The sequence below is a fragment of the Pempheris klunzingeri genome, chromosome 3 (genome assembly GCF_042242105.1).
Source record: "Pempheris klunzingeri isolate RE-2024b chromosome 3, fPemKlu1.hap1, whole genome shotgun sequence".
NCBI lineage: Eukaryota > Metazoa > Chordata > Actinopteri > Acropomatiformes > Pempheridae > Pempheris > Pempheris klunzingeri.
The window spans coordinates 27,819,568-27,836,194 of NC_092014.1; the positions used below are offsets into that span (position 1 = coordinate 27,819,568).

The window sequence follows — 16,627 nt, forward strand, 5'->3', positions numbered from 1 at the left end:
TCATTATCCACCACATATAATAAATATTGATGAGCGAAGCTTTAAAAGTGATTGTGAGTAATTGGAGCTGTGTGTGGAGACGTGTTGAAAAAAAACTAAATGACTTTTGCCTTAAAATGCATTTGTTTGAAAGGCATGACAGAGCAAGGGAGAGGAGTCCACAGCCTGACGTGAGTGATGTGCAGTTCACATACCTGATGCACCCCTGACAGAGAGGACAACACCCAGGAGAACACAGAGGACAAGAGACGACATCATGATGATTGATGACACGTTCCTTCCTGCCAACGGAAAAAAAATAAAAATAATCCCATCACCTTGCACTGAAATTCACATCGCTTATTATGGTTCTGACGGGGTGAAGAAGGCAGCAACAAGGCTCACCTGGGTCTCTTGAATAAACGTTCTTTCACAGGGAGGTCACAAACAGTCCTGGGCTTTATAGTCCCACAACACACGCCAACACCTTTCAGCCCGAGGTGTACTGATAAACTTATCAGCATGTCAGTGTTCACATCTCAATTTATCAGTGTTTGTTCTTGTAGTTTCCACAAGCCGTTGGAAGCTAAATACATTGAGGTGTTGGACCTAGGGTAGCACCCGCTGACTTTGATTGCTGGGAAATAAAATAAATGGGCTGCTATAATCGGTCGGTGAAGGTCAGTGGAGTCGGGCCACTTATCAGAGAAGCTGCACCTCAAGGTACTTCCTGTATTTGTAGGTCGAAAGTTTATAAATGTTGGGAGTGAAGAAGTACTGGTGGACGTCTCTTTGGTGGTGATTTTATAAATCAGAACATTTCACACCCACTGTGATTTTAGATGCTCCGTTATAGGTTTAAGAACGAGTGCTTTACTGAGCTTCTTGTAAAAAAATGTCTTAATCTTTGAGTATTTCACAACTAAATACATCATTTCCATGGTGTTTCAGTCCATATACAGGGGGAAATAAAAATATGCTTTCTTAGGAGACATAATAATAATGAGCTTTAATTTTCTTTGAGCTTGAGGAAAAAAAAGACAACCATAATTAAAATACAACAATTCAGCAGTTCATTTGACACATTCATCAGTTAGCAGAAGGGAAACGGCAAGAAAAAAAAGAGCAATCATCACAAAAATAAACTGTAATCCACTCAACTCGATTTTTCTGAACTCAAGTTTTAGCGTAGAAATTTGTAAAATTCTCATCAACTGCAGAAGTGTACAATCCTTTTCCACAGCACTTCATCTGCCACTCCATAATTATCATTAATTACATAAATATAAATACAAAACTGAACACAATTGTTCCAGCTGTCCAACTGAAGTGGGGGCGATTTGAGACAAAAAGAAAAAAACAGATTTTGTCTTTTTATCTTGATTTTCTGATCCCTTGTTTACAAGTCGTGACGTAACACACTTTGTGCTTCATCGCCACGTAGTTACAGCGTAACCACAGAAATGAACTTGCAGTGTGAGAGTGTGCACCAATTCCTCTGAGGATAATTCATCAAACATGTGCACACTCCAGAGTTACAGATGGAAGGCTGGAGGTGGAAGGCAGGAGGACATGATGTGTCAGAGCGGTTTTCCACTGCTGTGAGCATGAGAGGCCTGCAGACAGAGTCAGGACAACGGGAAACAGCAGGGAACAAAAAAAAAAAAAAAAGGCAGCTTGATTTTATGGGTCCCAGTGTGTTCAATATTAAATACATTTGTATTGATTACATACATTTGTATGATTATTCGTTTGATTATGCTTTACTTCTTTATTGATGTAATACTGAACACTTGGTGAATATATTCTTGATTCTCCAGTGAAGGACTGAAGCAAACTGATGATTTAGCCAACAAATATAAGCATCAACCTCTTCAGTCATGTTAATTAAACCCATTTGTGTTTCCACCGGAGGAAACTTTCGTTTCGCTCTCTCTTCACCCCAAACAATACTTGCCCATCTCCATCAGCTCTAATTGTACAAATATACATACATCAATGGATTGGAGGCAATGATTGAAAGCTGTAGAGCTCATAGATTGTTAAATCAATAATTTAATGTTATCACATTTTGTGACCCTAGATTAATTGTCTAATATTTTCACTTCCAATCCCTGATCGTTTTGGCTCTGCTGCCTCGAAGAGCTGCCTGAGTTCTAGTGCCTTAAGACTCACGCACATCTGCCTGCTTTTTATCATACTGTAAGAACACAAGATGTGGTGACCAAATGATAATGAGCCAGGATGCAGTTCGATATGCCTAAATCGATGAGTCATTTATAAACAAATACAAAATTTAAAGCTGAAAGACTTTTGGCATCAAATTAACCTGTCTGTGATCCACCAGCGTGCCTACGGTGACCTCAGCCAGCATCACCCCTCGCAGGTACGTCAGGCAAAGGCAATCAAGCACCACAAAATATCGTGCTAGGATTTTAATTTGCTTTAATTTTTTAATTTGCTTTTTTTAAAAATACTCTTTGACCTAGGTTTATTGTGTAAAAATAGGTTTGTGTAATCAGCCAAAATAATCTCTATTCAAGATGATAATTTGTTTTTAGCAAGCACCACTTTTAACAGTCTGCTCTGACTGTACATTGTTACTAATTATATAGATGTGTGCACTTATGTGGACAGATGGCAATATTTGGATTACTCTACAGGGGCTATCTTGATAAGGGATGATGGATTACAATCTCTTTACACAGTATATCCCTCTTGTCAAGTGCACTCCATTATAGTGTGATTGGTCCATTTGTACAATATGAGGATAGGATGTGTTAAAGCTTTGGCAGTAGACATGAAGGCTCTCTGTGAAGAAAGCTCAGAGAAAAGACAAACACTGACGAACGTCACCATGTTTTCTGACAGATATGATCTAAAGATCAAAGCTGACGTTTATGAGTACATTATCTCCTGAGTGTGATGTAGCATTTCATTCAGTAGATTTCTATAGGATTCAGTCCCACACCCACACATGAACGTGTCTTACTACTTTAAGCTCGTGTAGTCACAGGTTACTTGATAACCTGACGTCTGAAGGTCAGTTTCACAGTTCAGCTTTAATTGAAAAGAATCAAGACTTCAACCAAGTGATCCTTCTTCAGATCTCTAATTAAAACGTCAGTGTGTGATGGCCGACCTCCTTGCACAAACTCTGATGAACAGATTAAAAGCTAATGAAGTAATTAAACCCAAAACACTTTATATCACAGCTTTACAGCTTTGCTGTAATTGTACTAGTATGTACACACAAAGTGAAACACTGTACCCAATCAATCCATGGTTAACCTGCCCTTGACTCCTCACTATAGACGTGAAGGTGGTGGAGAAAATAAAACTATGTAATATCGTTATACAAGTCATTGATCCCCGTATGTTCGTACCACAGTGTGAATTATAAGTGCAGATATGTAGAGGCTGTAAAATAAAGCTTTACACCATAAAGTGACTGTCTGAGACAAATGATAGAACTGACTTCAATCTGTCTTCACAAAGTACAAGCATGAAAATTCCTTGTTGATTCAGTGAGTCTGAGTAGAGTGATGTTCCTGTATATACTTATATGACAAACAGGAAGTCCTGAACAGTAGGACCGAAGCACAACTGTAAATGTTAAACCACTTCAAAAAAAAAAGCATGAAACCAGCAACGACAAAACACTTCGGCTCTGTGTACTGTAAAATATGTTAGTCTGACCAAGGTCTTGCAGCGAAAGTTCGCTCTTTCGTTCGACTGCTTTCTCATCTGCGATGTCCTTTCTGCTTCTTGTTCCTGGCAGGCGTCCTGATTGGCTGACTGGCAGTTCCATTTTCCAGTGACACAGGAGCTGGAGGTGGAGAGGTGGGAGAGAAGAGGTCTGGTTCTCCGTCAATGCTGGACTTAAAGGGTCCGGCTGGGGAAAATTTCAGAGGACTGGAAGAAATGGACAAATAAAAAGATTAGTTATAAGAAATATGATATACAGTATTTTTATCTTCTTGGAAAGAGACACTCCATATGCCGTGGTACTTTACAGGACACAGTCAATTTTTAAACAGTATATACATTTATTCTTACTAGCAGGGTGCTACAGTGCAGTGTACAAGTGTACTTAATATAGTCACAGTGCAGTTATATGGTCCCTGTCAGGGTTAAACTGTTCCATCTCATTTATATTACTGTTCCATTCATGTGTATGTTGCATTTTACTGGTGCAGATATTCAAGGTTGAGTTCACTTTAACTAATTCATATTCTGCAGGGTAGTCAATCAATCAATCTTTATTTATATAACGCCAATCCATAACCTTATCTCAAGACATCTTCCATAAAGAGCAGATCAAGACCAAACTCTTTAATTAAGAGACAGCCAACGATTCAAGCAGTTCAATCTACAGCAATGCATCATGGTCTGTAAGATCACGCGTTTGTAGTATCGCTGTGAGAACTGCAGATCTCTAAAAAAATCTTAGCGCAGAAAAACGGCCTTTGTAGCGATGCACTTTCCCGCTGTTCCAACAGAGTGTTAAAAAGTTTATTTGGCTTAAAACTGTAAGTGAATTTTCTTCGCTCGCAAAGGAACACTTCATCCTTCAGCTGATCAGAAACGTTCAAAATCACCACATCTGGAGATAAATGATTTTCAGGGAAACACTATGGAAGGTTTTGAAAATCTGTAATATGAAAACTAACTAAAGCTTTTAGACTCTAGTGGAGCAGAAGAACACTTACACAAAAATCAAATACTCAGTAAAGTAGACACTTTTTTTCCCCCCACTGTGCTCCTAAATTACCTTATAGAACCCTATTTTTCTTCATTTAGGAGCACATGTAGTCTTTGAGCAAACATTAGCATAGAGCCCTGACTAACACTAATGTTTTATTTTAAAATGTTACAGATTTTAACCAGTACAGAGTGTAACGAATGCTGTTTTTCCCATTTGTAAGTAGTGCTAGTGGTGAGAATTATTGGTGTATGGTTAGGACTATTTCTCCTAACTATACACCACCTGAATTAAAACATGAATATACTCACAGAATGTCAAGCTAAACATAACATAACATAAGTGGCTGGTGTGTGTGTGTGTGTGTGTCACCTGATGGGTGTGCGTGGGCTGCTGTTGTGTCGGCGTACAGGTCGTGTTCGGGGTTCAAAGGAGAAACCTTCCTTTAGACTCTCGAGGACCGATGGAGCCACGTAGGTGAAACCCTATTGTAAAACGATCATTCCTTCATGACAGTAAATCATAGGTGGATAATGTTAACATGTTACTGCCTTCCTCATTGGAACTGGTGACATTAATTATTAGTGTTAAAGGAGAGGACAGCAGTGCAAGCTTGTGAGCACTGACAACTGTCACTGAGGTTTAATTTCCAGTAAACTCTGGTTTCCAGAGCATGAACAGAACCTTAAAAAAGAGAAATGAATAGAAAAGAATATCTCACAGCGAAGGCGAGCTCTGCACTGTGGCTGAGGGACGTATCGTCTGGACTGTCCACTGGTGTCTGTCTGGTAAACCGGGTGTCAAACTGGCTCACGTCCTCGTCCGAGTGCTACGGAGAGACAGGCGGGAAAATTTGACATGAAGAGGTTTGGGATCATGACAGAGACGTACAGAGGTTGTAGTTGAGAGGGGAAAAAAAGTATTCAAAGAATGCGAGTAGAGTTTTCTGAATTCACTCTAGTGGTCTAGAATAACAACCATAACAAGCTGCTGGATAATATAATGGGCACAAAATGACACCCGATGTCTTACCAGCTGTGGTTTGTATGGCGGCTCCACTCTCTTGTTCAGCAGGTCTTCCCAGTTGATGTGCCTGAAGAACGGATGTTTCTGCAGTGGAACAAAGCAGCTTGTTAATGTATTCTCTCTTCCAGCTGACATTACCATGAATATTTACAACTGGGCAGCATTTCAACAATACTCCGACTCTCCCACTCAGTCTGCACCTTTCCCTTTTCCACCTTTACCAGGGCAGGGCCACACCTCTCATTGTGCCCACAAAACAGATGTTCAAATTAGCACCACAGCCATCAATATCAGGGTGTGCATTAGTGACAGGCGTGCTGCAGCCTGTTTGATTTGTTTGTATAGCTCCTATTGTGTACAGTACCAATCAAAAGTCTGGACACACCTTCTCATTCTATGGTTTTTCTTTATTTTTATCAATGACTCATTATTAGATTAATTTTGAAGACATCAGAACTATGAAGGAGCACATATGGAATTATGTAGTGAACAAAAAAGTGTTAAACAAACCAGAATAACCATAATATTTTAGATTCTTCACAGTAGGCGCCTGTTGCTGTGACGACAGCTTTGCTCACTCTTGTTATTCTCTCAGTCAGCCTCATGAGCTCGTCACCTGGATGGTTTTCATTTAACACGTGTGCCTTGTGGAATTTCTTAATGCGTTTGAAACCATCGGTTGTGTTGTGCTGAGGCTGCGTTGGTTCTATACAGTGAACAGCCCAATTCCACTACCGTACTAACCCACAGACAGCCCATCATTACTTTACATGAAGGTCAGTCGGTTTGGAAAATTTAAGTAACTTTGAATGTATCCACAAGTGCAGTCGTGAAAGCTGATGAAAGCGGCTCTCATGAGGACCCCCCCCCAGGAAAGGAAGACCAAAAGTTACCTCTGCTGCAGAGGATCAGTTCATTAGAGTTTCCAGCCTCAGAAACCACAAATTAACAGCACCTCAGATTAGAGCCACAGAAATGCTTCAGAGTTCAAGTAGCAGACACGTCTCATCATCACTAGACGAAGACGAAGAAGAAGAAGAAGAAGAAGAAGAAGAAGAAGACTGCTTGGGTCAAAAAACGCAAAGAATGGACATTACTCCAGTGGAACTCTGTGCTTTGGAAATTTGAGATTTCTGGTTCCATTCCACCATCCAGGTGACGAGCTCATGAAGCTGACTGAGAGAATAACAAGAGTGAGCAAAGCTGTCACTACATAATTCCACATGTTCCCTCATAGTACTTCAATATTAATCAACAATGTAGAAAATAGTAAAACTAAAGAAAATTGAATGAGAAGGTGTGTCCAAACTTTACACTGGTTTAACATTGCTTTTACACTCGATAATATACAGTAATGCACCACTGTAGGTCACATCTGCAGTATGTTTCGGTTGCCTTTCCACGTGCATGTGGTGTATTCTTGACATGTCCATTCATAAGGAAATCATGTTATCACCCAGGGAAAGCTAATGTAGTCAGAGAATAGAGAGAAGTGTGTAGTGAGTGGAAAAGTTAGCGCCCTTAGTTACCTCGATATCAGCACAGTCCGTCTTACTGGAGCCAAGTCTTTGGGCTGGATTCTTCTTCAAGAGCTGCAAAAAGAGAGTGGTGCATGTCATTCACTTAACTTTGGTCAATAGTGCTCATTCTCTTTGCAAAAAGTCACTACAGCTTGTCTTACTACAAGGTGAAGTGATTCACTGCAGACGCACATCACATACCCCAAATGACAGAACATTGAAAATTCTCAGAATTGTCAGACTCCTATTGCTTTTATTTCACTTTGCGGCTATATTACCACAGGCACACACACATTGTTAGATCCACTAAGCAAAGGCTCCATAATAGTGGTTATGATGAAGAAGCAGCAGCACATTAAACACTGCCAGAATGGTTTCATTGTGGGTGGAAGACTCAGACAATGATAAATGATGCACAGACACAAACAGATTAAATGCATTCTTTCACTTTCTTTGTATCAGTTGTGTCTTATATTTGTGGACTGTGAAAAATTGTGTACATCAGGGAACTTAGTAGAGTCGCAGATCATCTGAGAATAAAAATGGCTGAAGGTTATCAACATCAGTAAAAAGAAAAAGACCCAGTGACTATACTCGGAGTCAATAAGTAAAGCTAGTCAAGCAAACAATAAAAGAGAAATGATTAAAACAGTACAGCTTTTCTGCAGTTGAAAGGGAAATCTACCTCTCTCTTTCTTGTCAGGACAGCTGATGATTTATGGTCTGACTGTACATACAGTAACTGAGACTGGCTCCACTTGCAGCAGCTACAACAGTACCATGTTGGTATAGCACACTGACTCTATGTATGCTCCAACACTGATGCTTCAGTATTAATAATCTAATGTTGAAATATACAATAATACATCAGTCACAGCCTGACTTTTTCTTTCATACCTTTTACCTACTGCTCTAGAATTATTGTCCCACAAGTCAGAGTAATTGGATTACTAAACTTTTGACAGTAATTGTTTGGGTCATGTACAGTTAGCATACCAAACAAACATCCTGTACCGAACGGTTCAGAAAGAACACTGGCACATTTATACCCTTACGTGTGATTACTTGACTCCTGTCACAACTGACTCATTATGTAACAACAACAGAACAAGGAACACTGGTAGCCTTTTCATGTGTAGTAATATAGAAAATTGAGGATGTGATACATTTTGGCATTTTGTTTAAGAGGCATCTTAGTCTGGGCTTTTGTATGGGTGTTACAATACCTTCTTGATGAGGTCCCGGGCATCAATGGTCAGGTACGGGGGCAGATTGAGTTTGCACTTCAAAATCTTATCAATGGTCTTCTTCCTGTTTTCAGCAGTGAAAGGAGGCTGGTGGAGAATCACAAGATGGAATCAGTAGAGGGTTAAAATGATATATATGTCAAAATTTGGTATTCAGTTGCTGATGCACAGTACTTCCAAATATTATGGCAAAGAATTTGTTTAACACTCATAACATAATTGCTATTCACAGTGCTTGTATACTCTTTGGGAAAGTGATTAATATTCCAGCTGAGTGATATTCCAGCTGTCCAGTTCAATCAAATCTGTTATTTGGCATTCAGTGACATGCTTTAATGATATAACACTCACTAATTATCAACATTAACAGAGAACAAAATGAACATACATTTGATTTGATCAGGGTGGTAAGAGACCTGGATTAATCAGCTATGAGTAGGTTGGCAGGAGATAATATATTGTATTTCTGAAGGAAACTTAAGAAATAATCCCACAGCAAGGTCTTGTGAGCTTTTACAGAGGAGCAAGAGAAGCATTCTGACCGGAAATATCACATGCTGACATGGGATGAGCACGGCCCTGTAAGCCGAGAACATCGTTAGTACCCATCTACAGAGCATCAGTGATCTATGCAGAGCCCAGTGCTATAAGACCATGCGCACCCCAGCCACAGCCTGTTCACCCTGTTGCCATCTGGCAAGAGATACAGAAGCATCTGCTGTAATACTACCAGACTACAGAGCAGCTCCTTTTTCCAGACTGCGAGGCTCCTCAACTGATCCTGCACACTCCACCAGACACCCTAGCTATGTTTAAAAGCCGGCTTAAAACTTTCCTTGTTGATAAAGTGTGTAGTTGGGCCTGGCTCAGGCCTTGGACCAGCCCCTACTTATGCTGCTACACTGGCTAAGACTGCTGGGGGACTTCCCATGATGCACCAAGCTCCTCTCTCCCCCTCCATCTGTAGGCATCATGTCCCTTCAACGTATGTTACTAACTTTGTATTTTCCACAGAGCCCTTTGTGGTTTCTCATCTGTCAAGTTCCTGTGGATCACCTGCCGCCACCACTTTTACTGTTATTAGTCATCATCCTTTATTCGCCTATTATCATTCTTCATCTATTCATTATTGTTGTTATTCACTGTTCATATTACTCATGATTAGTCATATTCATATTATCAGTAAAATACAATTGGCCTCGATACCTTGAAACCAGCTTTTCAGTTTTGTTGGATTGGATAAGTTATTAATGTAACAGGAACACATCACTGAAATTCACTGACTGCTTTAAAGTTGATGTTGCATTAATTTTGTTGACTGAGCCTTATTGGAGTCAAAAGAATCATTTCATCATTTTTCACCTATAGACATAAGCTTTGGGTACAGAGCAAAAGAATGAGATCATTGATAGGACATGTTCAGATGAGATTCTGTACAGCGGGGGACCTTCTCATTCCATGTGAAAGGGTAAGAGGTGAACAACTCGGGCTTCAACAGCTACTCTTTCATAATAAGAGCAGCAGATTGGGGTGATCTGGGCACCCAACCAGGATGTCTCACTGCAGGACACGCTAAAAATGTTTTGGGCATGTCCATAGAAGGACATCTGGAGGAAGTCGCATTACTTTAAAAGGGGACAAGATAAAAATGACTACTGCTCATCCCCATCTCCTGTTTCTTCATACCTATCTAATAATTGTTTTCTCACACAATTCTAACTTACTGATCCAGTCATCATATCAAACATCAGGGCCCCCAGGCTCCACCAGTCTACTGCTCTGTTGTGACCAGACCTGGTCAGGATCTCTGGAGCCCTGGCAGAGAAGAAGATATACACAAATACAGAAATATATCAGATTAAAACTCTAAATGAAATGTACTTCTTGCTAAATGCACTGAAAAACAATGTGTGAAATGTGAAAAAGTTTGTGTTTCGTTAAACAACTGTACATTTGTGTGTGTGTGTGTGTGTGTGAAATGTAGCTGTGTGTTAGTGTGTAGTAGTTGTGTATGTTAGAGTGAGCGCTGTGTTACCCACATGTACTCTATGGTGCCACAAAAGGTGTGTGTGACAGTCCCATCATGAATTGATTCCTTACAGAGTCCAAAGTCAGTTAGCTTGATGTGTCCTTTTAAAAAGAAAAAAACATGTAACACTGTGGTTAATGTGTACGGCTACATCTATCTTAGAAGTAAGAGGAAGTGATTCAACATTACCACACGCTGCTCATATTCAGTAGGCTCAAAAGTCAACCATTTGCAGATTGCAAGATTAAAATCAGAAATCAAGCTCACACTTCTGCTCATAAAATCCACGAAATTTAAAGTTTCAATCCATTATCACTCAGAGCTAAATTCTGCTATGTCACATACTGATGAGGGTTCCCGACTGCAACCAAAATGGTCACATATGCAACCTTCTTTTTGTGAGCGTGGGATTTAAAATTTGTAGAGCTACTTGGTGCACCAATATATAACGTCCCAGAGGTTCTCAAATGGATTCAGGTCCAGTCCTGCTGCTGGGTTGATGCCCTTCTACGGCCCTGTCAAGCGTCAACCCTCGTGTAACGGCCCATCTCCTGGTATCTCCTCCATGCTCCTGAGACTGTGCTGAGAGACACAGCAAACCCTCTTGCAACTTTCTGTGGATGTGCCTTCTTGGAAGAGCTGGACCACCTGTGCAATCTGAATGGGCTGCAGCTACGGCCTCATGCTACCAGTAGTGACAAGACTAGCAAAACGCAGAACTAGATAAGGAGAGAGCGACTGTCTGTGGCGACCACCTGTAAAACCATTCCCTTTGGGGGGTGGTCTTGCTGTTGCCTCTCCAGTGCACCTGTTGTCACTTTCATTTGCACCAAAACAGGTGAAATTGATTCACAATGTTAGCTTCTGCTTCCTCAGTGGACACACTGATATTGAGCAGTGTATTATAACAGCCACTTCTCATGGCATGGAAATGTCATGTTCAGATTAAAATAAATTTTATCAAGTCTGGAGTCACTGTCAATTTCTGCATCAATGCAAAACTAAGTTATTCAAATCAAGACAACTATTCATCAGCAGCAGTGTCACTGTTCACTAATACCATGCTGTATGAAAAAAAATGGTGCGACCAAATCATGTGCTGGTGCAACCAGCTGAGAAAGTTGGTAGCATTAGTGTTACCAGTGGAAAAGTTAGTCTGGAGCCATGAACTATTCACAACTATTCAGTTTGCAGACTACGCATGAATTCTGAAAGCCAAAAATTGCAGCACTGCCAACTATCTGGTGAAAGTTTGTGGTGTGTTACCTTGGTGATTAAGCATGATGTTTTCAGGTTTGAGGTCTCTGTAAATAATCCCATTGGAGTGGAGGTGACCTAGGGCCAATGTGATCTCTCCTAAATAGAAACTACACGAAGACATAAATAATTTCAGTCCATGATATACGAGAGGCAGGCTGATCTGACCTAACCTGCAAAAGTGAGACTAACAAAGAACGAAACAATGCAGCATCATCATGTCTAAGTTTAAATAAAACCAATATGCAGCCGCTGGTTTTCCAGACTTTGATTTCACCCGGGAATACTGTCCTTACCAAGCAGTGTCCTCCATGAAGATACCTTCCTTCTCTAGCTGCATGAACAGTTCCCCTCCTGGTGATAAACAGTACAGATGGGTTAGTGGGGTGAGGCGGCATTAGAGAATATTCCTTCCATCCATTCTTACATCTCTCCATTCATTCCTCTTTTCCCCCTTCAACCAACCCCTCTCTGCTCCTATGTTTTTATCCTCCACATCCATCAGAGCATCCCTCAGTGCTTCTGTCTTACCACTCAGACACTCCAGTATGAGGTAGAGTTTTCCCCCAGTCTGGAAGGCGTAGAGCAGGTCCACAATGAACGGGTGTCTCACCGTCTCCAGGATCTCCCGCTCTGCTCGTGTATGGGCCGTGTCTTTAGCGTTGCACACTATCTTAGCCTTTAAGGCAAATGACCAAGAGAAGTGAGCAGAGCATAAAAATAAAGAGGGTGAGCAGGAGAGGAAGGAGGCAAACAGAGGGAAGGGGGGAAATAAGATAAAGGGTGGTGTGGACAGAAAAACAAGAAGTATAATTGGAAAGGGAACAACTTCATGTACTGTTTACCCTACAGGCGGTGTATTAGGAGGAAGCTGTAGGCTGTGAGAAAGTACCTTTTTCAGGACCTTCATGGCAAATATCTTCCCAGTCTGCGCACCTTGAACCTTCCTCACCTGGAAAACCTGAAAAAAAATATGTTTTTGTTTTTGAATTTCAGAGATTAGTGAGGTTACAGTCATTAGCACGGCATAATGTTTACAATATCATTGGTAGCAGTAAATGAGGATCAATAGGTGTTCCTCTAAGGACACTCCAGTGAACCAGTGAAGTGTCAATATTGGCTGTTCCAAAAATTAGAAATAACACATTGTTCTTAAATTATTTTCCTTCTGTTCAATTGACATTAATACTCAAAAGACACTACAGCAAAAAGATGCTGAAACATATGACTTCATACTGTGTTCATGGATGACTCTTCTGAGTAGTTATGAATTAAAACTAAAGGAAAAAAAGTCTATGAAAAGCAAAGGAGTGTACACATTTCAAGAGTCATCTTATGGTGTCAAAAGCATGTGTGTGCACACCATGGAGCTCAGTCTTTCACATACACACACACACACACACCTTGCCATAGGCTCCTTTTCCCAGCACAGTAAGAAGCTCAAAGCAGTCAGGTCCAACTCTCTCACTGTCTCTGTTGACGCTCTCACTGGTCAGCTCAACCTCCTCCGTCTGAATACTGGAATGAGCATGACACAGAAAAGTAGCCATATTGGTATAAAATAACTCTTGTACCACATTTTGTATATCAGCTGCCACTTTTTAGATTTAATGTTGAATTCCACGTACTTGTCTGGTTCTGCCACAGTGAAGTCACAGACATCATCCTACAGAGGGGAAAACAGGCAAATGCAGTTGAACAAATAGTAGATTCACCTACACCTCAGCCAAAAGTCCCCAAAACACATTTTAGAATTAAGATATTCATGGCAACGTATCCAAGTATTACCACAGCCAAGTACTAAGTGATCAAACTGTAACTAAAGTGTAATGAGGCAAATTAATGGTGAGTGAGTGAGTGGGGGGGGGGGTACAGACCTCTGTATCACTGATGTCCTCAGTTTCCAAGTCTATGTCGAACACTCCTGCCATTCTGAAAGAGAGACTGCACAGTCGGTCTGTTGTTGTGTGTCATTCAGCCAGAGGCTCATTAACACTTTCACCCAAATGAGGAATGTAGCATCGCTGCACAACTATGGCATGTACTCGCCTCCTCAGCAATAGGCAACCAACAGGCTGACGACTTGTTCTAACGCTGATAGTTCAATCAGAGAGCGGGCATTAGAGGAAGACTTATAATTGGGTCAATACGTACCTTGATTTGTCAGGTTTCAGTTCTGTGAAAAACAGATATTCCAACATGTTATTATAGCTACTCGTCGTTTCAGTTGAATTTCTAGAAAATGTATCCCATGGCTGCATATACTGACATTGCTATATAAAATTACTTCTGGCACGATAGAGGATTTTAATTAGGGTTTTAGGATTTTTTATTATTATTATTTTTTTTTTAATCAAAGCACCACCTCTATGTCAGGATTCAGTGCAGATGAAAATTGGTGTTCAGTATCACAGAAACACCCGATTTAATCCATCTAGCAAGAGCACAGTTGACCCAGTCATCGCAGCAGCGCTGAGAGATAAAGCATAACACACCAAATCACATTAGTGCAGCTGGTGTGGATTAGCAGACGTGTGGGTGAGACTAAAGTCAACACACTTGGCCCGTCCCAAACCTGATGCTAGCCTAGCCTCCACCAAGATGTTGTACTGGCAAAACGTGATACTGCTAGGCCTTAAAAAAAAAAGAAGAAGTAATTGACACCGTGAAATGATGTGGGTTATCACTTATCTCGTGTTATCTCAAACTACAGGCGTCTCGCGGTCAAGTTCTTTAAAGGGCTAGCTTCACTTCTAACGTAGGCATGCTAGTTAGTCAAATGGCAGCCGAAACAACACGACGGCAAATGTGGTGGTTTCAGTAGACTGCTTTGACGTTACGCCAACAATTAGACTTGGTGGGGCAGTTTGTTATTCCTGCAAAAATCCCCCCCACGTGTTAACACTGCGGGCTGACAATAGCTAGTGTGAGCTAGCATCCCGTTGACAGCTGGTCTGACAGGTCGCAAGCTAACAGACATGCTAACGACAGCTAGCTTTTCACCTGTGAGCCCTCCGTCATCCGCCGGCTCCTTGTCTCAGTCCGACGGTTTTAAAAGCGGAGCTGCTTTTATGCACAAGCTCCTGCGGCCGCCATTGCTCTTCTTACGCTTCCGTCAACAAACCAGCAAAGACACACAACACACTCAGATGTCTGTTTTCCCCTCACACTGCACTTTCCGGTATGAAAGCCCCGCGGTGTTGTTGTCGACTGACCTTTGACCTCCTGCGTCATTTGTGCGTGCGCGCGCGCGCATGTGTACTAGTGGTTGTAGTTATAGTTCTTATACTTATAGTTATGGTTATAGTTATAGTTATAGTTGTAGTTGTAGTTGTAGTTGTAGTTGTAGTTGTTATAGTTATAGTTGTAGTTCTTATAGTTGTCGTTGTTATAGTATTCGTGTTACCCTGCCCATCTCCCTCCATAGTACTGACCATGTAGTAGTTTTGGAAACCTTCAATTGAATATTATTAGTGACATGCAGTTGTATGAATTAGTTATTTTAACCAAAATACTGGTGAAATAATGTTGCTGGCTGCTTATATCGAGCTCGAATGGGGGGCAGAGCTGTGAGAGTGGCAGGAAGTGGCCGATCAGATGGTAGCAAGAGGGGAGTATTTATAGTTCATTTGGTAGTGTTTGTCTCCATTGCTGCAGGTTACCCTTTTGTTACTGAAAATGTCTGATCGGCCATTATTCATGTTTCACTTTGTGTTTAGTCTTGTCTTTGTTATTTCTGTATGGTCTGTTCAGTTCTATTTAGTGTTTATTAAGTTATCATAGCCTGAGTTTTTTCTGAATAACTGAGCTGAACCTTTGTTTTTTATTTTTACATTTTTCCTCCAGTTTTTGATCTATTAGTGACATCTTTTATGGTTGCGGGATTCTTTTTTCCCCCTCTGTTTATCAGTGACGTGCAAATCTAATGACCACTCACGACTCAATTCGCTCCTACCGAAGACATTCATCTTTACAACATGCTATGAATGCGAACTTTGATTTAAAATAAGTAATAATCCAACATCTGGGCACTGTAGTTTTTAGCCTATGTTACTCAAACAGGAGTATAGGGCGTCATTGTTTCATATGAGACAGCATGTGAGAATAAAATACAATGCTAATTTTCATGATAATTAAAGAGGTTGTGCACACTTAAACGTGTTTTTTGAGCTGTAAACTAAATGATATGGCTGTACTGTAATGAAACACATCAGTGCTCTGGTTAACATTGACATTGACTGTTTTAAATCAGCTCGAACCTTTCAAGGTCAGTGCTGAGACAGGGATGACCTTCTGCTACCCAGCTACGTCATGAACTATACAAAAACAATGTGAACTTCCTCCTCTGTGAAACCGTGCACATGCTGTTTATGCTGTTTAGAGTTAGGACGTACTAGTTAGAGTGTTCGCTGATATTACACTGTTAATTAATGTTAACGCTATGTTAGCTGGTTCGGCTCGGGACCACAGTCCTCCCCCACACTAAAGTCCACTTCGGGGGACTCCAGAGCGGAAAAGTCCTCTAACTTAAAATGGTTAGACCTAACGGAGCTCTATGGCAAAGAGGAATAAGAAGTTTCAGGCTGTGTTACGCACAGGCAATAGTTGATAGTAGGAACAATTTATTATTGGCTTTTGTGGAATTTGTTGACAAAATGAAAAATAAAGAATACCAGGAACACGTCACTTCCAATTAATTTGATCTCTTTTTTATGTTCGTTTTCACCCACGGCCACAGATTCCATCCAGATTTAACCATAAAGCCCACTTCTATGTTCCATGACAGGGGAAAGTTTTAGTGCAGCACACTCTATCGCACAAGGCCTCTTAAGCTGTAAGTCATCAAAGCAGAATGTACAGCACA

The 16,627-nt window shown here is 40.8% G+C and overlaps 1 protein-coding gene across 1 annotated transcript; it reads right to left on the reverse strand.

Annotated features, from left to right (window-relative positions):
* Positions 1–988: 988 nt before the first annotated feature.
* On the reverse strand, positions 989–14,949 carry LOC139199466 (ribosomal protein S6 kinase beta-2-like). Its single transcript, XM_070828543.1, has 17 exons — positions 14,767–14,949; positions 13,918–13,939; positions 13,641–13,695; positions 13,392–13,429; positions 13,167–13,281; positions 12,656–12,724; positions 12,295–12,442; positions 12,060–12,117; positions 11,773–11,873; positions 10,517–10,607; positions 10,202–10,292; positions 8,457–8,564; positions 7,240–7,302; positions 5,717–5,794; positions 5,406–5,513; positions 5,057–5,169; positions 989–3,894 (listed from the first exon to the last, which is right to left on the reverse strand). The coding sequence occupies exons 3-17, from the start codon at positions 13,692–13,694 to the stop codon at positions 3,723–3,725; spliced, it is 1,407 nt and encodes a 468-aa protein (XP_070684644.1). The 5' UTR covers position 13,695; positions 13,918–13,939; positions 14,767–14,949; the 3' UTR covers positions 989–3,722.
* Between the last annotated feature and the right edge of the window lie 1,678 nt (positions 14,950–16,627).